Source organism: Camelus bactrianus, chromosome 5 (genome assembly GCF_048773025.1).
Source record: "Camelus bactrianus isolate YW-2024 breed Bactrian camel chromosome 5, ASM4877302v1, whole genome shotgun sequence".
Classification (NCBI taxonomy): Eukaryota; Metazoa; Chordata; class Mammalia; order Artiodactyla; family Camelidae; genus Camelus; species Camelus bactrianus.
This window is the reverse complement of record NC_133543.1, coordinates 67,954,328-67,981,701: the sequence shown is the minus strand read 5'-3', so window position 1 is coordinate 67,981,701 and position 27,374 is coordinate 67,954,328. Positions and strand designations below refer to the sequence as shown.

At 36.3% G+C, this 27,374-nt stretch overlaps 1 protein-coding gene across 1 annotated transcript in view; it reads right to left on the bottom strand.

The window, feature by feature from the left end:
* The window catches only part of ABCA12 (ATP binding cassette subfamily A member 12), a 155,389-nt gene that overhangs the window by 24,470 nt on the left and 103,545 nt on the right, over positions 1-27,374 (bottom strand). The window contains exons 23-38 of the mRNA XM_010960050.3: positions 26,837-26,951; positions 20,371-20,700; positions 19,102-19,171; positions 18,879-19,013; positions 17,826-17,981; positions 16,725-16,911; positions 14,459-14,677; positions 13,134-13,330; positions 12,200-12,360; positions 10,591-10,827; positions 10,021-10,171; positions 7,500-7,752; positions 6,825-6,911; positions 5,554-5,647; positions 2,858-2,985; positions 1,036-1,123 (exon numbers count right to left, since the gene is read on the bottom strand). Coding sequence (XP_010958352.1) covers positions 1,036-1,123; positions 2,858-2,985; positions 5,554-5,647; positions 6,825-6,911; positions 7,500-7,752; positions 10,021-10,171; positions 10,591-10,827; positions 12,200-12,360; positions 13,134-13,330; positions 14,459-14,677; positions 16,725-16,911; positions 17,826-17,981; positions 18,879-19,013; positions 19,102-19,171; positions 20,371-20,700; positions 26,837-26,951 — 2,608 coding nt within the window. The remainder of the gene's footprint in view (positions 1-1,035; positions 1,124-2,857; positions 2,986-5,553; positions 5,648-6,824; positions 6,912-7,499; positions 7,753-10,020; positions 10,172-10,590; positions 10,828-12,199; positions 12,361-13,133; positions 13,331-14,458; positions 14,678-16,724; positions 16,912-17,825; positions 17,982-18,878; positions 19,014-19,101; positions 19,172-20,370; positions 20,701-26,836; positions 26,952-27,374) is intronic.

Here is a 27,374-nt window from a genome sequence, read left to right as displayed (position 1 = left end):
GGAGGGGCCATTCAAATCCTCAGCACTGCTATTTGTTTTATATGACCTTGTAAAAACCAGCTACACTAGACTCATTGATCTCTCTCTCATAGGGATGTTGTAAGGATGAAATTACATAGTTTGTGTAAAAGGTGATACTAGTGCTTGGTTTATAACAGTCACCAAATGAATATTAGTTTCTTTATTTTCCCCCAGGTTGCACATGTCTCTTAATACCAAATGAGAAATATGTGAAGAATAATCTAAAATTTAAAGACTACTTGTGATCCTATGGGTAATTATATGTGTCCGATTCTGTGACTCTAGCTTGTTTCAAATTCAAAGCATAGGTACAATCTAGAAGAAAAAAAGGTCAACAGGATTATTTACATCCATCAAATTCTGTTAAGTTTCCATGTTCTTTAAAAAGCAAGGATAAACATATATGACACATATATAAAGAAAAATGCATAAAACATAAGTGTATAGTTTAACAAAAAATTATAAAAGGAGTACACCCAACCCACAGGCTGAGAAACAAAACTTGCCAGCACCCAGAACATCTTCTCCCTGACACACTATGTCCTTCACAATCACAATGCTCTCTCCCCTAGACAGTATGGTTGGGTTTTGTCTACTCTCAAAGTTTATAGTAAATGCAATTTCCCCCTATGCTTACTGATAATGTTTGGAAGATTTAGCCTGCTTGTTGTACAGAACTGAGTTCCTTCATTTCCATTGCCAGTTCTATTGAATGACTATATAACAATTTATTCATTTATTTTATTGTGTATGGACATTTGCGGTTGTGCTTTTGACTAATGTGAGAAATACTACTAAGTATATTTTTGTATATGTATCTGGGTACTTACATGTACATGTTTCCTTAGGATAAATACATAAAACCAGAACTGTTGTATTAGGGAGTGTGCATTATTCCAAAGTGCTTTTCAAATTGATTGACCCATGTTTTGTTTTTACCTCATGAAAATGCTTGACCGTTTCAAGTTCACATTCTCATTTGTATGACATCCTAAAAGAAGGATCATAATTTACCTTGGCAAGTGTTCTATTAGCAGGAACTGTTGTTATATCAAAACGAAGGTCTTTAGTCAAAGGCAGCCCAAAACTCCAACCTCCATATCTATACAGAAAAATTGATACTTGTTTTAATAGAGAAAATATTCATAAATCGATGTAAAATGTTTAACTCATAGCTCATTTTTTCTTTCCATTAGGAACACATTTACAGTATGAAATAAATACTGCCTGACAAATAATTTACAGTTTTATTGATTCTTTTTATCATATTTTAATCTAAAGAGTACATTATAACTAGAAGTAAAAAGTCTTTCTAAGCAGTTACAAATGTAATCATTCTGAAAATAAATAACATGTAATCTAACCAATTCCTCCAACTTAACCGGATCATGCACCATCTCAAAAATCTTAAGATTTTAGTGCTTAAGTATCTTATTTTAGGTAATTTAATACTAAAGTGATAACAACATCAGTTACGATCTTTTTTCAAATGGCTCCATTTCCTTTATTCTCCAATCTTTTTTCTCTAATTTGTCCCCGAGTGTTACACTTTTTCAATTCCTGGATGTTTTAAAGAGAGTTGTATCTATATAATTACCTGTCACTTCATGGACTCTTAAAAATAAAACGTGGATTTAAAAAAAAATCCAAGCACTAATTTTAAGGATAGATTAGTTTAAATGTCCACCAAATTAAGACTGGGTTAAATAAAAAACAGTGTAGTCACACTAAAATAATTTTCTTGTGACTATTATCCTAAATGTGATGCTATAGAACTGTATTTTTGTCATGCAAAGAACACTATAGCATATTGTTCACTTCTTTTTAAAAAAGGGTTTAGAATGATTTATTTATAATAAACCTTATTTTGTTGAAAATACTTACATGTATATTCACATGTATTTACCAACTTTCCCCCCTCAGCTTTATTAAGATATAATTGACAAATAAAAGGTGTATACATTTAAGGCATATAGATGTTTTGATAGATGTATACGCTGTGAAATGGTCACCACAATCAAGCTAAATAACATATCCATTATCTCACATGGTTACTATTTTCTTGTATATGTGTGTTGAGAATTCTTGGCAAATTTCAAGTGACAATACGATATTGTTAACTATAGTCTCACTGCTGTATAGATCTCCAGAATGTATTCCCCTTGCATTACTGAAACTTTGTTCCCCTTGACCAACATCTCCCCATTTCCCCCACTCCCAGACCCTGGCAACCATCACTCTCCTCTCTGCTTCTATGAATTGACTATTTTGGATTCCACACATAGGTGATACTATGCAATATTTGTCTTTCTGTGTCTAGCTTATTTCACTTAGCATAGTGTCTTCCAGTCCATCCATGTTGTGTCAGATGTAAGCCTGTCAACCTTACATCTATGGCAAATGTTTAGGTGACTTAGGTGGAAGCCTGTGGCCTTGCTGTACATGGACACATTTTATTCATATGTGGATATATCCACATTGAGATATTCATGTTGGAACTAAGGACAATTGTCACTGAAAACCATGCCTGAAAGCTCTCCAAGTTGGTGTAATCTAGTCGATAACTTGTCTTTTGCTTAGAGGAAAACAATATGTACACATTTAACAATACATTTTTGAGGCCTAAAACAATGCTTTTTTGAATGTGTTCAGATAAATCTTAGAATCATTATTTAAATTTTAATATGAAAGCTGTTTAGATAAAACAGAATTTAGCCCCATAAATAATCAATAGAAGCTCTGCATTTATTGCCACAAATTCAAAAGGCAGTTACTATTAAAATTAGAAAGCAAGATATTCTAAATTAAATATGTTTAATAAATACAGTATTTTTACCTTTTTTGCATAAACTCATTAGCAGTTGATATAAGATAATTTTCCAAGTGTTGCCCAGTGAGGTTATAAATTACATGGGAAGAATAAGTTCTTCTATGAGGTGGAGAATAGTTAAATTTAGGACATTCCTGAAAAATAAGGTTAAAAATTAAGTTCTTTCTTTCAGTGCTGTACAAATTAAATACACAATGTCAAGGAGCTTCAGTCTCAGGATTTGTCTATTAGTGCAACTGGTAGAGTGTGATAAGAGTGTCCTCTGCCTCTAAAGAGATTTGAAAAGGAAGTCATCTTTCCTATGCCAAGAAATTAGAACAAATAGTTATCAATTATATACAGCACATATATGTGTTTAGGACTTGCCTAAAGCCAAAAAAGAACACATTAACTAATGTTCCATATTTCTTTCACTGCACTGACAAGCTTGATATGTTTGGAGAATAACATTAAACATAAAGATGACTCAAAATTCCCTCAGTAATTCACAGGGAAGAGAAAAATGTTTGCCCCACACTGAAAAGATAACATTAACAGACATAAGTTTTCAGGGACTGACAGCAGCGGATGAAAAGTTGTGTTATATTAGTTTTAAGGTACAAAACCTAGGTGTCAGAGTTCAGCTTTACACATAAATAAATCTAATACACACACACATACACACACACACATACATACATATATAAATCTAGTGTGTGTGTGTGTATATATTATATATGTATATATGTTGCTTATACATACATAAGTTGCAAAGACAATGCACAGAGTGCCTGTATCATTGTTAGCATCTTACGTTAACTGTTGTATGTTTGTCAAGATTAAGTGCCTTGGTACCTTACTATTAAGCAACCTCAGAATTTAAACCACTTATTTTTATGTTCATAGCTTTCTGCACTTCCTGACTACTTATGTTTCACTGAAGCTTCTCATGCTTCACTGCCATGCAGTTTAGTTTGAGAAACGCCCAGTACTTTTCCAGTTTCTCCTTACATCTTTCACACGGTGTCTCAGAGCCTGAGACTAGCACCACATGTGTGTATCAAGAGTATAAAGCTGCAGGTTGCTCTAAAAAATGAACGCTGAATTTCACCTTACATCAGGTTGTGTCTATAATGCCAGTGGTTTCATAACTGATTAGAGATACCCTTATGTACGCAGTATAACTTTTGAGCCCTAATTTTTTATTGAATTATATTATACATACAGAAAAGCACATATAAGTATACTACTTGATGAATTTTGACAACCTGAACACATCCTGGTAACCAGCAACTGAATCAGAAAACAGAACGATGTTAGCGCCCCAGGACCCCCTCATCGTGCCTCCTTCCAGTCACTACCTCGCCCAAGTAACTGGCACAGAGGAGTTTTGCCTGTTTTGTATTTTATACAAATGGACTTGTATCTTGTATTTGGCTTTTTTCACTCATCATTTGTTAGTGAGAATATGAGGTATGTAATTGAAGATCAATCTTTCTCATTTTGCTGTGTACAGTATTTCATTGTGGAAATAGACTACATTTGATTATCTACTGTTGGTGGGAATCTGGGTGGCTACTACAAATAGTATAGCTATGAACATTTCGATATATGTGTCTTGGTGCATTTATTCACATTTCTAATGGGTACACAACAGGAATGGAATTGCTGAGTCCACAGGGCATGAATAATTTCAGCATTAGTGGATACTGTCAACACTTTTAAAAACTGTTTACACAAATTTAGATGCCCATCAGCAGAGTATAAGGTTGAAAATTTTTTAATCGACTGTGTTTTTTTAAAAAAAATCAATAAAATTTATCCAGATTCCAATTTTATTTTGTTTTATTTTTTATATGTATTTTTATTGAAGTATAGTCAGTTTACAATGTTGTGTCAATTTCAGCACAATGCTTCAGTCATACATGAACATATGTATATTCACTTTCATATTCTTTTTCACCATAAGTTACTACAAGATATTGAATACAGTTCACTGCGCTATATAGAATGAACTTGTTTATCTATTCTATATATATCAGTTAGTATCTGCAAATCTCTAACTCCCAATGTATCCCCTCCCACCCCCTCCCCCAGATTCCAATTTTAAATACTAAGTTGACCTTTACTGTGAACTAGAAAAATACATGAAGAATTTAAAAAATTAGGAAGGTTAGATGAGGGATTACAAAACTCTTTGAACTGACCTAGAAAACTAAGGTGTATCTATAGAATTCAGAAAAGGTGTTGGTTGCACGATCTTTAATAATGTTTCTTTCAGGATATGGATTTTTCTCACATCTTGGAGGTGTTGAGAAGAGACACGGAGTTCTGTTCTGGACTTACACATTACTAACTTCCCTACTGACCGCTACAGTAGATGTCTCACTGTGTTTTCAAAAATGACTGTTATGGTGGCATTTTGCTGTGTGAAACATAGAGCTTTCTGGTTACAACTGAACTGAGACCAAAAATTCATTTCAGTTGGTTTCCACAAAGAGTGTTATAAAATTACCTACCATAGGAAGTTTGTCCTGAGAGGGATTTAAAACAGTGACCTAAAGCTCAGTGCTTTTTTTAGCTGTCCAGGTCCACAGCACTAAAGCTACTAGCTTCCATAAAATGAAATTATATTGACTCTTTGGTAACTTAGACAGATCTTTCAAGTTTTGATATTTATTCCTTTCTTTTTCCTTCTTCACAGAAAGTGAATTCCATCTTACCTGGATATTTTCTGAGCAGGAACAAACACCAAAATTAGTGATAGGTTCTCCACTGCTGTTCCACTTCCCCAGATGGTTTTTATTTAAACAACTTCTACAAGTAAAAATGATATTGCAGTGAGGAATGTGTCATTCTCATGTTTATATAAGAGCATATAAGTGAGTATGTGGTATTAAATTCAGGTGTATAGTCCTAAGTTCAACGTACTGATTTTTCATAACTTGAATATACATTGCACTACAATTTCCAAGTGATCTGACATTTTATGGGGGATTGAAGGAGAGCACTTAATGATTAAACAGTGTTGAGACCAAAGCTCACTGGATTGTGGTAATGTGGCAGGATGGGGCTTTTTTTTAATTGATGTATAGTCAGTTTACAATGTGTCCATTTTTGGTGTACAGCAAAATATTTCAGTCATACATATACAAGTATTCGTTTTCATATTCTTTATTACTATAGGTTACTGGAAGATATTGAATATCGTTCCCTATGCTATACAGTATAAACTTTATCTATTTTCAATTCAGTAGTTAGTATCTGCAGATCTCAAACTCCCAATTTATCCCTTCCCACCCTCTTCCCCTCCAGTAACCATGTTTGTTTTCTATGTCTGTGAGTCGGTTTCTGTTTTGTAATTAAGTTCATTTGTCTTTTTTTTAGATTCCACAAATAAGTGATACCATATGATATTTTTCTTCTCTTTCTGGCTTACTTCAATTAGAATGACAATCTCCAGGTCAGAATGGGGCTTTTTGACCCCTCTATTTTCCTTGCTCTTTTCATCCTCTCCTGTCAGGAAAGGGAAAATTTAGCACCAGTCTCAGGTTTCCACATGTCATGTACTAGCTCGGGAGTTTGAATAAACAACACTATGTAGTACAAAAGCATGCGATAAAAGACGTGGGTCTCAGCTTTATCTACACAACTCACTCTCTAGAATTTACAAAGTATCTTAGTCCACATGAGCCTGTTTCTTCATCTTAAAATGGGATTAATAATCCACAGGGTGGTTGCGATTGTTAAATGAAAACATGCACACAAACTTTACAAGTTGTAAAGCACCTGTTCATTATTACAGTAGAGCACAATCATGGAATGAACTAAAGCAGATACATAAAATCTGTTAAAGGTATTGCCATCACAGTGCTTACCTCCTCCAGCCAAATAACACACACTCACTCACCCACACACCTGCACACACATGCACACATATGCACACACACAAACTGGAATGTTGGGAAAAAAGAAGAAAACAAGAACCACTTACTGATTACTGATGTTCAAACACATGTTGTCGATTCCAGGGAAGCTCCACATTGCTGAGACCAGTTCTTTTGTGCTTGGGTGAGAATTTCTATGATAATAAAGGATAGAAACAAATTCATGATTCTTCCACTAGTCTCCCATATTAAACCCATGTTCAGGAATAATTTGAAGAAATGAAATATGCTGTCTACAGGACTATTTCCTTAAAAATCTAAGAAAGAGATTCAGGAAAAAAAAAGGCACAAAAAATAAGCACAGGTCTCTATTTGGTTCCCCTAATTGTCACATGCATTGAGTGATTACCTACTGTATATATAACAGTATATTATACAGAATTCTGGCATTGCTATCCAATACTCAATAAAAAGTTATTTGCTATATATTACAACAGATTGGGAAGTCATACCTAACCTGGCTTTCCTGATTAAAGTCTAGTCATTAAAAATAAAGATCTCCTATAACTTTAATTTTAGATAGACACAAAAACTCTTAAAAAAGTTATTTGTTGGCGAGAGAAGTGTCATGTTGCAATAAATCAAACTGTCCATTCATCTGGCAGGATAATGTGCTGGGGCTCCTAAGTTCTTTATTCATTAGCATTTCGTGACATCCATTCAGGCACAAGGCACCTCTGGAGGCATTGCGGTAATGTTTTAGTTAAAGGAAAGAAACTTACGCGTAGAAGGCTGTCTGTTCAGAGGTACCATAAAGAGACGGGGAGATCTGGATCTCTGGATAGCTGTCGCTGGAATTTCTCAGGGTGCCAAGGCCCATGGCAGTGGTTACAAAGACGATGGGGAGAATAACCTGAGCTACGAAACCTTTCCAGTTCCTGCGGGTGTGGTGGAACCTTTTAATGAGGATAGCCATTATCTTCTTCAGTAACAGTCCAAAGCCATCCAATCTCTCTCCTCTGGTCAGGATTCTGTCTGATTAAAGAAAGAGAGATGTAATATAGTTCTGGGAAATCCTAGTAAATTAAGTAATAAAGTAACTTCAAAAACTATGGGTGAATGGTATAATGTGACATGGGAGGAAAAGCTTATACTGTAAAGATCTGCATTTGAGGTTCAGCCCTTCATTGATTAGCCTCAGGCCTGAGCCTCTCCATCTCATGGAGCTTATGCAAAAGTGCTTTGAAAATTATAAATTACTATACACAAAATATTCCCAGTCATATACATAGTAATTTTACACATCAAAGTGAGATATCTAGAATTTTATAAATGAATATTGTCCCCAATCTCCAAAGTCTTAATGTAGACTCAGTATGTATTACTAGTTACTAATATTCAAGAGATAGCTTCTATCAAGAGATTGAATTCAAATAAAATAAATATAAACCCTTTTTAAGCAGCCTAGTTAACTCAGTGGGTAACTTAAGTGACTGTAAGTCTAATTGGCTCTCATTCTAATGTGAGGTCCAATGAAGTCACCTTAAACAAAGGAAAATGCTCTCCTTCAAAGTACAATTCTAGTTCAAACGCTTATTCATTACATTCCTTTTAGAAATTTGGACTGATTATATGGCGTTCCAAAACTCCATTTTTACCACTTGAGTCACAAAAAAGAACTCACTGGAAAAAATGTCTACCCTCCCTCCCCAAAATGCTCTTTGAGTGCTGAGAAAAATTCCACGGCTTCTGAGAGTCAGAGCAGCTGTGGAGGCCATAAGCGGTTGCTCCCGCATTAATGCTCGTACAACTGATCATTTCAGCAGCCCGCTCTAAAAATAGTCTCAAATATAACATTCTCACTGAAGGCCTGCCACCAAGCACTCCTTTCCATGTGATAAGATGACAGTATTTGTCAACTCTGTGGATATTTTTAATTCTCCATCACAAATTATGCAGCACAAAAATCATGATCTTCATTTAGCTGATAAGGAAAAATACAAAGCTGCTTAATTTAAAATGAATTCCAATTAAACAGAGTGAACAAGTTTAAATGCAAACTCATATCTCTGCAAAGGTAAAGTGTAGAAGGAGCTGAATATTTTAAGTTAATTAGTATGCTTTTCTGTTTCTTTAGAAATTACATGTGGATGACTTACAGGTGTATCAAATGGAGCAAATGTGCTCTCTAAAAGATAATGTCAATGAGGTCAACGTTCTGAATGAAGAATAGTTTCAAATTATGAGACAAATGCAGTGGCAAATACGTAACATTTACTTCCTGAAGCAGATGACCACTCTCAAATCAAAGTCCTCAATTCCATGGACTCGACAGTAATATTCCCAAAAGCTGATCAGGAGGAATCTAGCAGAGGACAAATGAGACTCCCAAGTTCCAGAATTACACAAGCATCAAAGATGATCTTTTCTGAGATTTAAAGCCAGGCAAACGTTTAATTAAAAGTTCTATTCCTAGAGATTTTCCTCAATTTAAGCAAACTATTGAAATGACTACTCCATAATTTATAAAATGATTTTACCCTGTGCTTCCTTAAGTAAATAGTGTTTCCAAAGGCATAAATTAACTGTTGGAGTAAGAGAAGATAAAATTTCTTTTCAAAAGAGCCCCACTCCTCAAAGTTGTGTCAAGCAACATAATTTTCCAAATGTATCTTGTAAGAAGAACTGGGGGAAAAAACCTATTATTATAGCTTCTTAGCCATCAAGCCCAACTCATCACTTCAGAGACCCTCACCCAAAAAGCATTTTCTTAGAGCCTGAATTTTCTCAGCACCTGAATCATTCCGAGGTGGGGGAAGGTTAGACATGTTTTCCAGTGAGGTGCCATGGAGAGTGATGACTCTTAAAAAAAAAAAAAAAACTTTTTTGATGAGTATTACCTCCACTGAACATGTCTACTAGCAGTGAGTGAACTACCTTACAAGGTAACTTTATCCATTGTTGGACAGCACCAATTACAAGAAGGACTTTAACTTGTTGAACACAAATCTGAAGCTGTAGTAAGTTACATCTTGAAAATGACTTCTGGTGGGTAGAAGGAATACTTTTCACTACCCTAACAAGGAAATTCTTTCACATTCTCCAAAATATTTTTGAAATAGAGAATTCAATTTGGTTTAATAAATATTTTGTATATGAAAAAGATAGCTTACATTTCTTCAGTATTTTTAAATTTAGAAAGAAAATTTAAAGTTGCATTTAAAAAAATCAAAATCTGTCCTACGATTTTCTCATTTACATCATTTACTAGAACTAAGCAAAATGTGCACATTAGATTTATACCATCTCTGTCTGTGAAATTGCTGCTGCTCACAGATAAGTCATCAGGTGTTGAGATGCCATTGGTACTGCAATTTCCGATTTTCTTTTGGGTCAAGTGCTCAAGACTCATGCTATTGGTTTTTTGTGACTCTTTAGTCAAGTTCAGGAAGACCTAGAAAGAGAAGCCAGAACACTTTCTTAGCATAAAAATGCACGTTTTCTAGTTAAGCTCAATTTTGATTTTAAATTTTTACCACATTTATTGTGACAAATGAGTATGAATTTAAGTGAACATATTTGTATGTAAAAGATGGATGTTCTTTAATTGGAGCAACATGTTTGTTCTCAGAAGTCAGTCTTACATAAGAATAGTATTGGGATAATTTTAAGATTTTCTGATTTTGTGAAATGTTTATTTTTTAATTAAAACATTTATTGTAATCAAAAGCGTATTTACTTTTGGTTGCATTTACTTCTTGAAGTGTTTATTTTAAAATATTTCTTTTCTTTTTAAAAAGAACTGTTCATATTTATTCTAAGGGAACAGCAAGTTATATCAGCTTTAAGAAAAAAGGAAACGTCCAGGTGCACCTCTTCCACGGTGGTGTCGGAGATGCCGTAGCACCCGATGCTCAGGTCACCCATGTCGCTGTCCAGGGCTCTCAGGAGCGAGAGGTAGGCCCCAGAGACACTGGTGCTGAATGGAGGAAGCACGTAGACAAGCTCTCCCCCGATGTCCTCCTTGAGGTAGGCTTCAGGGAGGTGTGATCGGATCATCGCTGTCACAGCCGTTGTGTCACACACTGTGCTGGCATTTAGATTTGGACTCTAGACACAAAAACAGAAGTTGAACACCCCCTTGTCTTAGACTGTAGTGCCCAAGGGCCCCAATCAGAGGGTGGTGAGTTCTTTTAGGCCACCCCAGACCTACGTCAGGTCATGCGTTACTCCCCTTGTGGCTCCCTGTGCCACCGGGGGTCCCTGTGGTCATCCACAAGTCACCATTCTGCTGGATCCCCTCTCCCACCTGACCTTGTCCCTCCTCCAGTCCTTACCCACCAAACTCTCTCTCACTCTCATGTGCTCCGCCCAGCAACAACAGACTTTCTGTGGTTAGAGTGCTTTGGGCTCAGGCACACCCTCCTCAGGGCCTTTGCACTTACTCCTGTGCCCCAGATATGCCATGGCTCACTCTCTGCCCAGCCCCAACTCTTGGTTCAGCTGTCACTTTCTCAGAGACTCCTTCTCTCGCTACCCTACTTCAAATGGCACCACCCAGCATCTCCCATTCCCCTTCCTTTGCCTTATTTCTACCCATAGCATTTATCACCTGCTACCATACCAAATAATATACTTAGCGATTTTACCACCTGGATTCCCCACACTCCATCAGAATATAAACCCCAAGAGGACAGAGATCTTAATATTGTCAGTTCACTGCTGTATCCCCAGTGCCTACAACAGTGTCTAGGGTACATATTAAGACATAATATGCACGGAATACACACAAATTTGAATAAATTCATGAATATAACAATGAACTACTTTTGTTTTTTGGAGGTCATAATAAGATGATCAGATATAAAATATATGGCAGTAGTGAAAACCTTTCTAATAACATATACATCTCGCACAATTCCAATACACATGCTATTTTAGGTGGTACAGGGATAGGTAGTAAGCATTTTTCTTCTTTAAAGCTGCGAAAGCACCGCTGGCCTGAGTTAGTCTTCATGTTGCCATTCAAGGAGTACTGATCAGAAAGGGAATCATGACTGCATATTCTCTTCATTTGCTTTTGATGGAGTGGAGAAGCTAATTTTTAGCCTTACAGCTGAAATGCTAGGAAAACTAACAGGCTGATCCTCCATCAATAACCTTATGGGTCATGTTTCTATCTAACACATTGGTTCTCAATGGACCATTAGCGTAAGCATCACCTGGGACCTTGGTAGAAATGCAGTCAATTCTGGAGCCCCATCCCAGATGGACTGAATCAGAGACTCTTGGGGTGAAGCCAGAAATTTGGGTTTAACCAAGACCTTTAGGTGTTCGGATACTTGCTCAAATTTGAGAAACACGAATCTAACATATTAAAAATGAATTTTAGCAATGAATGAAGTTGGATAGATTCTGCTTCCATTTCATACAAAAGTTAACTTATGACCCCACAGTGAGATATGTTTTCTCCCCTACAGACCTTTTTCTTAGTGAGTGTCAGGTGATACCCGTCCCCAAATGCTTCCTTGAGATAAAATGGTGACCCGCAGCATCGCAGCCCACCCTGCTCCAAGAAGGCAATGCGGTCGCTCAGCACTTCTGCCTCATCCAAGTGGTGCGTCGACAGAATGATTGTTCTGGCTTGAAAATACAGAGGAGAAAAACCAGAAATGAAAAATGAAGATACAGTTCCCAAGATATACTGAGTCAGCACAAGTAAATCCTATGATTTATGAGGAGAAGAGTCATGTTTTATGAGCTAACTGAAAAACTGATCAGAAGGAGCTTCCAAAACGATCAAAGAGAAATTCACACAAGGTGTTCCTAAATATTTGAGAGTTGGCGACAAATACACATTTATTAACCTGTAAGGTTAAATGTCCATAGTTTGTAGTTGGGGGCAACTCTTCCCAACCTCTTAGTCTGTTCCCTTGGCTTCATTTTCATTCTCTCCCCCTACTCTTTTTCTCTCTCCTTTTTGTCACTATGAAAAAGCGATAATTTTAAAGACTTTTTGAATATTCCTCTCTGATTAATCCACTCCACTCTGATTGCTCCTTTGCTTCACATCCTGTTAGCACTTATTTAGTCTGTTTTCAGTTTATTTTCACTTGTGTATGTTTGGTACCTCTAATTAGATTCTAAGCTCCTCCAGGCAGAATTTGGAACTTCTGTTGGATTTGCATGCTCTCAAAAAGGCCAGTTGAGTGCTCAGCTCACAGTGGGCAATACATAGAGATTAACTAATTGATCCAGAAATTTAGTTGGGAGAAGAGTGGACTTGAGCAAAGGAAGAGCCCATCTGAGATATTTAATGGAGATTATAAACAGAAAAGGCTTCAACGTGTTTGTGTGCCTCCCAAGGGGCAAAATTATGACTGTTGGTTGGAGAAATCAAAAGAAGGTACCCATACCAGTTTTGTTCTTGGATATAACATCCCATATACTTCTACGAGAGCATGGGTCAACTCCAGTGGATGGTTCATCCAAAATCACCACCCTCGATCCTCCGATAAGAGCTATGGATATGGATAACTTCCTCTTCATTCCTCCAGACAGTGTTCCAACTCTCTTATGACGATGGCTATACAGTCCAGTGTCTTTTAAGGTCCTTCAAAAACATTGTATGGTGGTTATTTTTAACAGACAGAATATTTGAATATTGGAAAAATACAATAAGCACTGTGAAAGGTATTCACTAAGCAAATATTATGTGCTCAGCAAGGTACAATAAACTATTGAAGATCCATGATGTAGATTTCTGTTACTTACCATCTAGTTGGAGGTTCAAAATTGATATTCAGAAAACAACACAAGGAGTATATGGCTTAGTATTTTATTCATTCATTTGACAGATATTTATGGAGTGCCTGCCTGTTTTGTACCAGACTATGTTTTAGGTGCTGGGGAAAAGCATCAAGCAGACAAGTTCCCACCCGTAAGGAAATTATGTTCTAGTATGTGTGTTTATCAAGAGGAATGCAGGGGAAATTCAGTCAATAAACATATTCCCAAGTAAGTCTATAACATGCCAGCTGGTGATAAGCATGATAAGAAACAAAATAACGCAATGTACATGAGATGAGTGCTGGGGTGTGCTCTTGTAGGCGTCTATTTATACATGGTGGTCCCCTCAGAGAGGGTGGCATTTGAGCAGAGACCAGGAAGGTAGAAGAATGAGTCAAAGGGCTGTGTGGGGAAGGCTGCTCTAAGTAGAGGGCACAGGACGTGGGAAGCCCTGAGCTGGAGCAGGCCCAGCATAGTCAAGTGTGCACCTGGGCCAATGTGCCTCGTAGGTCAAGGTCAAGAAGTGCCTCGTAGGCCTTGATAAGGACATTCCTGAGTTTCACACTGAGTGTGCTGAGAAGCCAGTAGAGGGCTTTGACAGAAAATACATGGTCTAACCACAGTTTAAAAAGGTCACCTTGGCTGCTCTTTGAAGAACAGACTGTATAAGGGAAGGAAGAAGTCGGGAGTCCAGTTAAGATGAGTACAGTAGCCATGGAGATTAAAAACAGAGGACTGGGGGCAATATGGGGGCCAGAGATGAAGAGAGTGAAACAATTTCAGCACAATAACTGGCCGGTGAGGATAATGACCTTAAACGTATGTAATACTAGAAAAGTAGGAAAACTAAAAACAACTGTTTTGTGAGAAAATGTTTTCTACTGGTATTATTACTATAGCTCAAATTCCTTTAGAGAGGAGTTAACAACTCCTCGTTCCTGTCACATCTGACCTTTTTACTTCCTCGTGCAGCTGCTTTTTGGTCCAGTGAGGAACTTTGATGGAGCCGTATAAGAGGAGGTGCTCCTTGGTAGTGAGGTAACTGAACAAGACATCATGCTGCATGCAGACCCCCATGTTCTTCCGCACGGTGTGTAGGTCTGTTTTGATATCTTTCCCATAAACAAAGATGGTACCTGCTGAGGCCCCAAATAGCCCAGTCAACATGGAGCTGGAAGTGAAGAAATGATAAATTAGGTGTGAACCAAAGCTCTGAGCTAGATTTTAGGACTAAATATATCTCAGTTGTTAGGAAAAAAAAAAGTCATAGTGTATCTCCCCAGGCCAGATCAAACTATCAAAGAAAATGGCATTAATTAGGAATAAAAAAATTACTTTTACGCTTCTAATAATTTAGAGTGTTATGGAAACACTTCATGATGGTGGTGGTGGTGGTGGTGTGATAGTGGTGGTATGTGGTGGTGGTAATAATAAGAGAAACGGTCATGCTCTTTAGTTGCAAGTGTACTCTCTCCCTGAGCAAACTCAGCGCACTTTCCTGGCATCAGTATTTATAGGCCATTGAGTGTCAAATTTGTATGTCAGTACAGATCTCTTCATTTAGTTCCAGGCTTGCTCTATACATCCAACTAACAACGTGACTTCTCCATGATGTCTTACAGGGCACTCAAACTCAACATGTTTAAAACTTAACTCGTAATCTTTGCCCTCAAACCCATGCCCTCACTGAGTTACCTATTTCACCATATGATAACTCTAGCTACTGGTTGCACAAGTTTTTGCATCCTGTTCCTATCTTCTTAGTCTCCTAACTCCACTCACTATCTCTCCATTTCCCAGCCACCATCATAGTACAAGCCAACACAACCATTGTCTACCAACTGCTATAGGCTCCTAATTCTGTTGCCCACATGAACTTCGGTCATCTTTGGTTCGTTACTCTACACTTTCAGATGGTTAGTAAACCAGGCTGCTCTGTACTACCCATTGTCTCCACTAAATGTAAGCTCATGAGGTCAGGGAAAGGACTTGTTTTCTCACAACTCTCTGAACATAACCAGATATGATAGACCTTAAATGACTATTGTAGATTAAATAGGGAATTAATATATGCAATTCTTCCCATTAAAAACAAATTAAATCAAGTCATACACTTCATTCTTTACGAAGAAGACTAAAATGGTGACTTTCTCAGCCAAAATTATAATCCCTTCAGAAGCTTTCTCAATCCCTTTTCTTCATTGGCTTCTTATTGCCTATTAGAAATCTTAACTTTTAAGCATTATGTTCTCACCAGAAAATCAACTCTGAATTGAAACAGGTCATATAAATAAGAGCAGCTGCATGATCACTCATTTCATAACCTTCCTTTGTCCCCTTTTTATTTCCAAAACACTAATGCGTATATGTTTTGGCAGTCACTGAACTTACTCATGATGATAGTAAATAACATATCTGGCAATGGACACTTTTTCTCAAATAAGGGCTAGAGCAGCAACAGCATCTTACAGCTGACTCAGAGCTAAGTCTTGAGGAGCGCTGGAGTGAATCTCAGAAAACAAGTTCAACAGAATGTCACTTTAGAAACATATGAATCTCTTCTCCATTAGAACACAGGAAAATGCTAGTTAAGTAAAGAGAGAGAAAGAACAGCCCATGTAACACATGTGGCCTTTTTGATCTATATCTGATAGCTGGTGATTCTTTTCTTTCTTCATGAATCAAGGCAAGGGTTCCCTGTAATAGAGCAGCTGGGGCTGAGTGTGTTTATACCAGGGTGTATAAACCCAAATTGGACACGGGCCAGGATAAAAATGCAAATAAATGAAACAGACTGAGTGTGTGAGGCAGTAAAGATTGGTGGGGACCAGGGATGAACCAGAAAACAGATACTCCCCTTGAGAACAGCCACCATTAAGCCCCAACCAACTGCCCCTACCTAAACCTGTGGACTCAGATGTTGCCAGAACTTCCTATTATCTCAGAGACGCCAGGAATATTTGTTTTTATTAGAAAACTCCCCCATTGTTAAATACTGTACTGAAATTAAAAATTTTAAGTACTGGGGGCAGTACTAGGTGGGTCTGATCTGGCCTTTGAGCTCATAGTTTGGGATCTCTGATTTACACTCCATTCTACAGTATACAAGTTAAGCTATCTTAAGCCATCTGGAAGAGGTAATAACTGTCTTTTATGAAAGAGGTGAGGAAATATTAAGTACTATGCTCTCATGACACTAAATGTTGAAAGTAACATACATGGTAGTTGTTTTCCCGGCTCCATTGGGCCCCAGCAATGAAGTAATATGCCCTTCATAAAAGTTCAAATTGAGGTTATCAACAGCAATTTTTGATCCATAGATCTTTGTGACCCCATGCAGGGCAACCCCAACTGTAAGATCTTTAGGTTCAGGCTCAATGTTGGAGGGAAACGTGTCTTCAGGATCTGGAGAGAAATCAAGACAAGAGTTGTAAGCTCACAAGGAGGGAAAATGCAGCTAGAGTTAGACTTTTCCTTAATTAAAAATTGAAGATTATAAAAATACAAGCCTCGAAGTAAAATGTAACTCCAGAAACAAATGATCTATTATAGTCTTCAGCCTTCTCACTTGTTTAAAAAATGAATGAGGGTGTGATACCACACTCCAAGGTTTACATTGCCCTTCTCTGTCAGACAAAGTAGTCCCAGAATATAGTATCATAATAATGAATTCTCCATTATTCAACAGATCTCAAATATTCTAAATATAATTTTAAGGCTTGGTCCTCCAATTGGACAGGATGACACTCACTTATTGAATAAATATCTGTAAGGTGTGATTTTACAGTGACAAGACTCACTCAGATCTGTGGTTTATAGAATCATTAATTACTCTCTGCATCTCCTTCAGGCATCACAAAAGGACCACTTACATGGGTCATCCTTAGTTTGCAAAGACGACACTGCTCACCCAATGTCAGTAAGACATGAGCCTTAAAGTGTTCATTCAGTGTTGGTGATGGGTTATGCTAAATTATCCATACTTGTTACTTGGTTATTCCTTATGACTAGTGACAGATGGCTGGAGTTAGAGGTGCAGACTGGGGCCAAGGAACAAAATTTTTCTCTGTGTGACTCTAACTGGACCACAAAGGGATCTCCAATCTTGGCCTAATTAGCACCATATGCTAACCAACTGAGCTAATGAGCCCAGAAAAAGCCACAGTTTAATCTCCCTAAGAGTCCAAACACATATGTGTAGACATATTCATCCATGACTAAAAGGATGATAACTCTGCCATTTAGAAAGACATAATTAAAATCACTAGTCATGTAAATTTTATATCACTTCTCTATAGTGATGCAAGTTGTTGACCTACTTGTCTTACTGGCAGATGGGTTGGTGTTCTGCATCATGATATTAGTAAACATGAGGCCATTGCTTTTCTCATGCTTCACTTCTGCACATCCCAATCGCTCCCTCCAATAGGAAGGGAGGATTGGAAAATACCATGGAGCTGCCATACCATATGTACCTGTAAGAACAATGTATTAAGAAAAAAATATTGATTGTTAACATTAAGCATCAGAAGCTAAAAAACAGAGCACTTACTATATTGTGTTCAGGAAGTACTTTTACTTTTTGATACTCTGTAAAACTAATAACAGGTGGTCTCCGTTTCCAAAGTAAAGTGAAAAATATAAACTTTTAAAATTCTTTTTTAAATAGCTTCATTAGGTATAATTATATACTATGAAAGTTATTCATTGTAAGCACAGGGTTAGATGATTTTTAGTAAATGTATAAAGTTGTACAAACATAACCACAAGCCAAACATTCCAATAACTCCAAAAACCTCCCCAAGCCCTTTGCAGATAATCCCTGCTCTCACCTAAAGTCACAATCACTTATCTGCTTCTGTTTCTACATATTTCTCTTCCATAGAAATTTTATACAACTGGCATAGAATAATAGTCTTTTATTCATTTACAGCATCAAAAAATGCACACATATAAATAGGGCTTAATGGAAAAACTCCTAAGCATGTTAGAAGTTTTAGCCACTTGAGACCTAGGAGGGGAACCCAACTAGTCTTGTTCCATTAGAATCTGATACATTCTCTTTAGAATTAGGAGATTTGATTTTTGCCTTATAACATTGTACTCCCCTCAAAAACAAACAAAACACTGTACTCCCATTTGGAAAGACTGGACTCTATGCTTCTTAATTCATCCCATCCTTTAAAGGGACAACAGAGAAAAAAACTCAACAGTACATTATCTCATCCTGGACATTTCTGGTTAGTTTTGGGATTTAAGTATTTCTTTTGGAAATGATATATGGCAAATCAAATATTAAAAAAATATATGTTAGCAGATTTATAATGATGGCAACCATAGAAATCATATATCTGTAGGAAGCATGTTCATACCTGGGAAAACATTCCTAACATACCAAGCAATAAGGAAATAAATGAAAGAATCAGCTAGGATTAGACAGCATAGCCAGCCAAACGAAGTGGTATCATCCTGAACTGGGGAACTGTACATATTCTCCCACTGAAGACCTACGAAGTGAACACATATATTTACTTTTCTGTGAGATGTGTTGCAGGTATGAAAGATGAAATACAATTTTAAAGAAAGTGAACCTACCAATGCCCTGCTCCTCATACCGTGCAATGTATTGACTCGCATAACTGAAAGCTGTTGGGGACAGCAGGCTCTGTGAAGAAAATCGACAGCAATGACAGTTCTTGTAGATTCTGTACATTTCACCCAGAGGGATCTTAACATACTGAAAACGCTGGGCATTTATATAGATTAAATTGACACTAACTCTCCAAGCATATTTAAAAATACAGAAGCTCCTCATCAAGCATGCTACAACTCTGAAAGAGGAGGAGATGAAGTTGCAGAAAACAAAAGCAGGGAATTGATAACTTGGACAATATTTGACAAAAATTCTGTATATCTATAAATTTATTAAATGTTCCTTAGCAATTTATAAAATCAGTAATTATAGGGCATTGCAATGTTAAGACTAACAAATGAAATGTTCACGGCTAGAAGATGCTTTTACTTTGTGGATTGACTTCAAGTAATAGAAGTATTATGAATGAAAATATAAGAAAATGTCAATTGACTGAATACTTATAAGGCAACAAATTAAAAATTTAAATATCATTTAAACCGAAGGTAGTCAGTGTCAAATGAAAGTTATTTATCACTTTTCATTTCCATAAACAGCACAGTTTTAATATGACCCTCAGACAATGATGAGCTTTACTTCTGCTTTCCAAATTTCAGTCAGTAATCTTAGTATTTTCATTAAAATTCTTAAATTAATTTAGTATTTTGAATTGAAAAAGTAGAAAAGAATTCAAAATTGATTATATGCTGTCAGTGACCTGTCTTTATGCTTGTATGTCATAATGTATGTCATAAAAACCATGAGAAGTATTCATCTATGAGAATAACGCCAATGATATAGGTGCTAAGATATTTAAAGAACTGGGCCAGAGAGAAGTCAGAATTCTTGATGGTCTTCAAAACTTGATATATTTCTTTTTGTTGTTATTGTTAAATGGAAGTACTTGGGATTGAATGCAGCACCTCATGCACGCTAAGCATGCATTCTACGAGTGAGCTATACCTCAACCCACCCCCCTAAGAATTATTTCTTAACAGCATCACACATTATGGCTTTAGAAACTGTGGGTGAAAGTTTTCTTTTCATAGACTTATGCTTGTTTGGTAGATGATGATGTAGGAAGAATCGACTCTCGTTAGGACAGTTAAGCACACCTTGCAATCATTGAACTTTCAAATTTAGGTAAGTGTACTTTCATTCTGAGAGACTAAGCACACAAAAAGGTCCATTCTTTTCACACGCTGACCATTCAGCTGTGACAGCTGACTTACCATGAATACTTTTATTACATAGCTCAACTCATCCTCAACTGTAACCAGAACAATAAATGGAAAAAAGGCAATGATGTAGATGAGGCTTCCAATCAGAGCTGCAATGTTGGTGTTGTTGAAGAAGACACTGATCAGATAGCTCATGGCAATAACTGAGAAGCTATAGTCCGAAAAGTACAGGAACAAGATGAACCCATCTGTTTTAGGAAGAATATCGCCAAACTTGAGAATAATGATGAGGATGATGATGGTGACCAGTAGAAATCCAACACACTCTATAAGCCAGGCAAAAAAGTGACTGCAGGAATTCACACCCATCATCTTCATGTACTGTAAAAAGGGGAAGGTGTTAGCTGCTTCTCAAGCTAATATTCTCTCAAATAACAATTATTGCTGTACCATTCCAAAATGTCCATGAGACTCTTCATATACACGGAACTAGGCAGTTTAATGATTTACTTAAGTCTAGTATTTGTCCACGCCTGCTACGTGAAATTAATGTGACCATTTATTCCAGCCCACCTTAGACTGTATGCTCCCAGAGTGACTCAATATAATGAATGATTTGGATGGTGAGGTTTGTTTTGTTTTTTGACACTTTCATTTTATCACTGGTATCTGAGTGATATCTCCAGATTAAACAAGTTTAGAATAGATCATCAAAATTTATGGTATCCTCTGCAGAATTTTACAACATGAATTTGGCATTTGTGTAGGCATGAATATTTCAAGCTGGTGAAAGCCCATGGTTTACTTCAAATTCATTGTAGAAACTGAGACAATAAAACTCCATATTTTTCACTAAACATTAATGAACAACACAATCAATATTCATATTCCTGAGAGAAACAGAATAGACCTGATTCTTATGAATTTAAAACATGAAAACTTTGAAGAGAGACTTTCTGCCTTCTGGCACAACTTCCCCATCCTTAAAATCGCTGATAGGCGGGGTCAGGTTTGTCATCTTTGTTTTCCAACAAAATGTCCACGAACCCTAAATGAATGCATGTATCTCAGATAATCTACACTTCTCTCTCAATTGATATTCTTTAATAACTCAGTGATATCCCTAAAGGCCAAGGCACTCCACCAAGATAGAAAAATAGACCAGCATGAGGTGTTTGTGGATTAATTCAAAAGGATTCTGATCTTAAAAAAAGACAAATAAACATATTTACAAAACAGAAATAGACTCACAGACATAGAAAACAAACTAATGGTTACCAGGGAGGGAAGGGAGTGGGAAGGGACAAATTGAGAGTTCAAGATTTGCAGATACTGAATACTATATATAAAATAGATAAACAGCAAGTTTATACTATGTAGCACAGGGAACTATATTCAATATCTTGTAGTAACCTATAATGAAAAAGAATATGAAAATGAATATACGTATGTTTATGTATGAGTGAACTATTATGCTGTACACCAGAAATTGACACATTGTAAACTGACTATACTTAATAAAAAAAAAGAAAGAAAGAAAGAAAGAAAGAAAGAAAGAAAGAAAGAAAGAAAGAAAGAAAAAATGGATTCCGAAAGATCTAAAGTCTCCAGGACCTTAGTGCCTTGAATTCGGTGACTTGACTTTGTACCTGGTTTTTAGTTTTAACAACTTTTGATTAATGTGAAGTTTATGAATCTAATATTCCATTCAAAAAAAAAGAACAAAGAAATGTTCCACTAATGGCTTTATCATCCAATATTTTTTTGTAAAAAATCAAGGATTTTCAATGCTTTCCCCCTTTAAACCTAACTTGTTTAGGAAAAAAATAATAGGGAATGTGCCAAATCCTTCACTCCACAAGCAAAATAGTGAATTTTACTTTCTGCCTTTGCAACTTAGCACATTTTGATAACTCTGCTGCTCCGGTTGTTACCATGGAAACAGCTACCTGACTGCCAACAGTCCAAGCTGTGGGCCTTAAGCTAATCACCACTGGGGAAATCCTGTGACTTTCCCTCTTAACTTTGCCCTCCTCCTTACCCTCTACTCTCCCTACTGCTTCTCACCTTCCTGACTCTGCCACCCTTTGCAATACAAACTCAACCTATGTTTCCACAGGAATAGAAGTGAGGGTCAAAGTTTAAAAATCAGCATGGAGTGAAGATTCACTATTGAAGGTTTTCTTCAATTGCTTTCTATCTATCATTGAAAAGAAAACTACATTTTGGTGTGAAAAAGACCTCACAGATCTTATTTTAGCAATTATTTCCCTGTACCCTACACCATTTGAGAAATCACTGTGTCATGTTTGATGACTTCATTTCAGAGATACTCACCAATTCAAATGTGGTCATGACATGTTAGCTCTCTTTGTTTACCTTTCCTGTTATTTGCATTTTGAGGTTTTTACTGAGTTTAATGCTTATCTGAATATAATTGAACGGGGGAGTTTTAGAACCTATATAACTACCCCAAAGCTGATATTTACTGCCTAATTTCATGTGACCTATACAAAAATATTTCCCTTCCAATAGCAATGTATATCAGTAGGAGGCAATGTCAATAAGGCAAAGATAAAATATCCAGGACACTATCAAGGACATGAAATAAAGCTGCCTTTTGTGTATAAGTGTGTTTTCCTTCCTTGACAATTGACAGCTTCAGTATAAAACATTTATATAACTAGAAAATTCTCCATTCATAGCCTTGTTAAAAGATAATTTAGCAAACTGAAAAACCAGGACTGAAGGCGTTTGTCTCTGTAATTTTGAAATTATCAAGACTTAAGATCAGATTTCTAGTCCCAAGAGTTGGTAAAAGTTGGGGACTGATCACTGTTTTTTATCAAAACAAATTGAGTTAGGTGCTTCCAGAAGTGTTTACTACTTAACATTCTAGCATCAAACTTCAGTGTTAAACTTTAAGATTTTGTGCCCTGAGAAGAACAGCTGTTATTCATGAAGAGAAAAAGCAGTAAAAGCATGTAAGTTATCCATAAATTATCCAGATTCACGGCCAACGTGGTGATAATCAACAAGATTAAACTTGCTAATGGAAGGTGGCCCACAGAGAATGGCTGGCTACGCTCTCTTGGATGTTGTTAGTTCCTCCTAAGAGTGACAGATTCAGGTGCCAGCTTTGTAATCAGAGTCACTCGTCTCAAGTCTCCCAAACCTGCTGGAGCAATTCATCAATAGCTGATAATCTGTTACTCAGGAAAAGCCCTTTGCACAGTGTAAAGTCTGCTACAGTTCTTGGCAGAAAATAATGAGAAGAAAGAGATTCTGTACGATTTTGGATAAAAGTGTTGCCACATTTAAGACACGTTTATGCACTGGGATTGACACTAATGCTGTCAGGAAAAGAAATCATAAATATGTATATATTTACTTGACAGCAATATCTATTTAATTCTTGAATATCAACCATTAGTTAATAAGAAACAATACTTTATAAATCAATTTTTATATTCTATTATAGATATTTATATTATTTTTAAAAGCAAGATATAAAGGATATCATGACCATTATTTGGAATATTCCAAACTCTCACTGGTAAGATGGATAGTGTATATTAAGAAGACATTAAAAAAACTGTAAAGTGAAGCACCCCAGGACTACAAACTCTTGCATAATTCTTGGTAACCCCTCCGCAAACCACAGATATTTCAGATTACCTGTCTGAACTGAGAAAGAACAACTCCAAAATCTTGTCTCCAAATGTATATAAGCAATGAAGACCCCATAATTGACTTATATTAGAGCAAATAGATGAAACTAACCACAAAACCAAGAAAATAATGTGAAAAACTACTCTTCTGTGTGATATAAAATCAGCTTTTGTATAGTTTTAATATTTTAATTTTAAAAAGCAAGGAATGCAGAACAAAACTGCATTTTTGAAATAGTGTTTTTTAAAAAGCTACAGGCTTAATTTCATCAATAAGCTTACTGGGCATTACTATTTGTGCCCAATCATACCATACAAAGGTCAAAGATGAATGGCTTCACTGAAGTAGCAACTGACCTGGTTTCCCTGCCTAGATGTGAGAACAATTACAGATGAAAAAGGTTTTTTTTTTATACTTTTTTTATTCAGTTGGAGTGAGAAGGAAGAGGAGAATGGGCAGCTTCAGACCTCCACGAATATTAAAATGATAGTATTAAAAAGAGATCCTGAGTCGCTGGTGATCTAAGAGATTATCCATCATTATCTTCAAAAGTCCTTAAGAATCTATGCTACTAAAGTAAAATTGTGAGAGGGAAGGTCGCTATGACATGGAAGAGAGCTGATTGTAGGTCAGGACACTTGAGTTCTGGATGCGGATGTATCATTAACTAGCTCATAGTTTTCAGCAAGTCACCTCTCACTGTCTGGGCTCAGCTTTCTCCTCTTTACAGAGAAGGAGGTTAGTTTCAACCTGTGGAACTGTGGCAGTGAGGGAGGCTGAGCAGGGGCATTAGGAATTTTCTACTCATTCCACACCTACTTCCATCAACTCATCTCACAAATAGACCGTATTTCTTTGAATCTAGGACACTACTAATTTTAAGATGTGCCATTATTTTACATGCCACTAAGAAAAAAAAAATCACTACCAAATAAATTATGACGGCTTATCAAATACATGTCAGTTTCAGAGGCTTTAAAATGTGAAGAGAAAAATCATTATCTTAGAATTGATAAAGAATGAATAATTGAATGCCTCTTCTGTTCTGGCAGTGAGAAAGTACATTCTGGAAATATAGTGTGGAATGAAGTCTAGATGATAAGACTCAGAAAGTTTAAGGAATTGGGCCCAAGTGAATATGAACTGGAAGACTCAAAGCCTGATTTTTTGATTCCAGGTTCAGTGATCTTCCACTGTGTATCTTTACCCCCAGGATCAGGTGGTTAAATTTTGAAAGTAGATGCCTTCACAATGAAAACACAGAGCTACCAAACAGAAACTACTTCATCAATAAAAATGTCTTTCACATCTTCTATTGAGAAATAAAAGCTCTTTATCGTGTTTGATATTTTTTTGTGGCATCCATAGATGCATTCAGAGAGTACTTTCAAACCAAAATAATACAGTGTGTGTATTTTATACATACAAATATATGTATTATATATATAATAGACACATATATTACACACATATATGTATATATACACACATATTTACTGTGCTTCAAAAATTTTTAGGTAGATATTTATTTTGAAGTAGAAAAGAACTTAAGTGTCTATCACAGTTTTCTACTTCAAAGTTTTCCTTTAATTCGTAAAGATTTACTTCTGAGTACCAGAAACCTGAAAGAGAAATATAGGGTAGGAGCTTGCAACCAAAGTTATGGTCCAGGGCATTGATTCTAAACTGGGATTAAGGAAACGTTGTACACAGTCCTGAATATAACAGGGCTTAAACCAGTTGGTGAGACTTCTACCAAATTATAACTGAAATATGAAAATGCAGCTGAGGATCATTCAGAATTCAAACAGAAAAGGCAAGAAGGATAGGTTCAAACGCTAGGCCGACCCTGGAAGCCTGATGCTGAGCTAACAAAAACAAGAAGCAGTAATTTGTACCTTGTGAGGAGAAATAATCAACTGCTTAGAAGCATTGGCAAAGTAAGTCTGAAAAGTACAAGCAGGCTAACAGGTGACTCTAACCTCATTATTTCAGACTGTCAGCCAGGCCTTGCAATAATTATTGTGCCCCAGTTGTGAAATGTTTCTGTTATCTTTTCACTCCATGACTAAGTGTAAGAATGGGCTCATTACAGGATGAGATAAAATAATTTCTATTTCAATACAATCCAAAAATCACATAATGCTTTTTCATAAATTCTAAAGAAAAGTGACATATTTTGGATTTGGAGATAATGACAAAGAATATGTTCAAGAGGGGAGCACACTTTACATCCCATGTCCCCTCTTCTGCTGCCATATTATCAATGCAATCAGTAGCATAATGTGAAATTCTTAAGTCTCCATAAATCACGAGTCAGTGGGAGATAACTGAAGGAGACAAGGTATATCAGAAAAAGAATTTGCTTCTTGAGCACGGAAACAAGCCATATGTCTTGTCTATGTCCATGTCCAAGTCCATATCTACATCTATATCTGTATCTGCATCTGTATTTTCATCCAGACTCATTAAGTTACTATGCCAATAAGTTTCCTGCCTTAATAGTTGTTATTATTATTACTTAAACTTCCTCTGTTAAATCTTGAGTCTTATAGGTAACTGCTTGGGCAAACATTGCTCTTAGGATTACAAATTGCACTCAAATTTTATTGAGAATTATTCAGATTTTGTTTTTCAGAAGCACTTACGAATTCTATGTAACTTTTTAAGAAAATAGAATGTTGCCATACTAGCTGCCTTTAAAGATTCACAAAATATTTTTTTTTATCTAATTCACAAGGTATGGGTCAGGCTTTCTGAGCCTGTGAAAGTGTGATGATAATCATAGTAATTAATTATTATACAGACAGAACTAATTTATAATAAGAAGAGATTCTCAACTTACCTCATGAAGCCGGAGGTCTTTCTCATAAACAAGCTTTTTTACAAATGCAGCTATAAATACTACCCAGGCAACCATAAGCACAATTGGAAGAGAATAAGAGACACTGGTTAGGAAGCTGTAAGAAAAAACAAAAACAAAAACAAGAAAACAAAAATCCAGTGACCAAGATGAATGTCACACTTGCAGACTGTAATACATAAAGAACACACTCCCTGTTACATTGAAAGTATACTCTTATTTCGAAATTGAGAATAATTATTAATGTGACTCCTTTATGAAGTGTGAAGCTGACTTAACAGTAGACCCATTATTTTCTTGCTTTAATGCTACAAGAGTAAAACAGTTGTGGATTGTTAGATCAAATTTCCAAATTGTTTTAAGTTTATTTGAGTATGTCCTGTTCAAGAAAATAATTATTATGTAAATATAATTGCAAGGCTCTAAACTCCATTGTCTAAACCAAATTCCTATCTAAAAGGCAGATTTAAAATCAGATGATGATTGGTTTATCTAGCTAAAAGCTGTATCTTCCCAAATT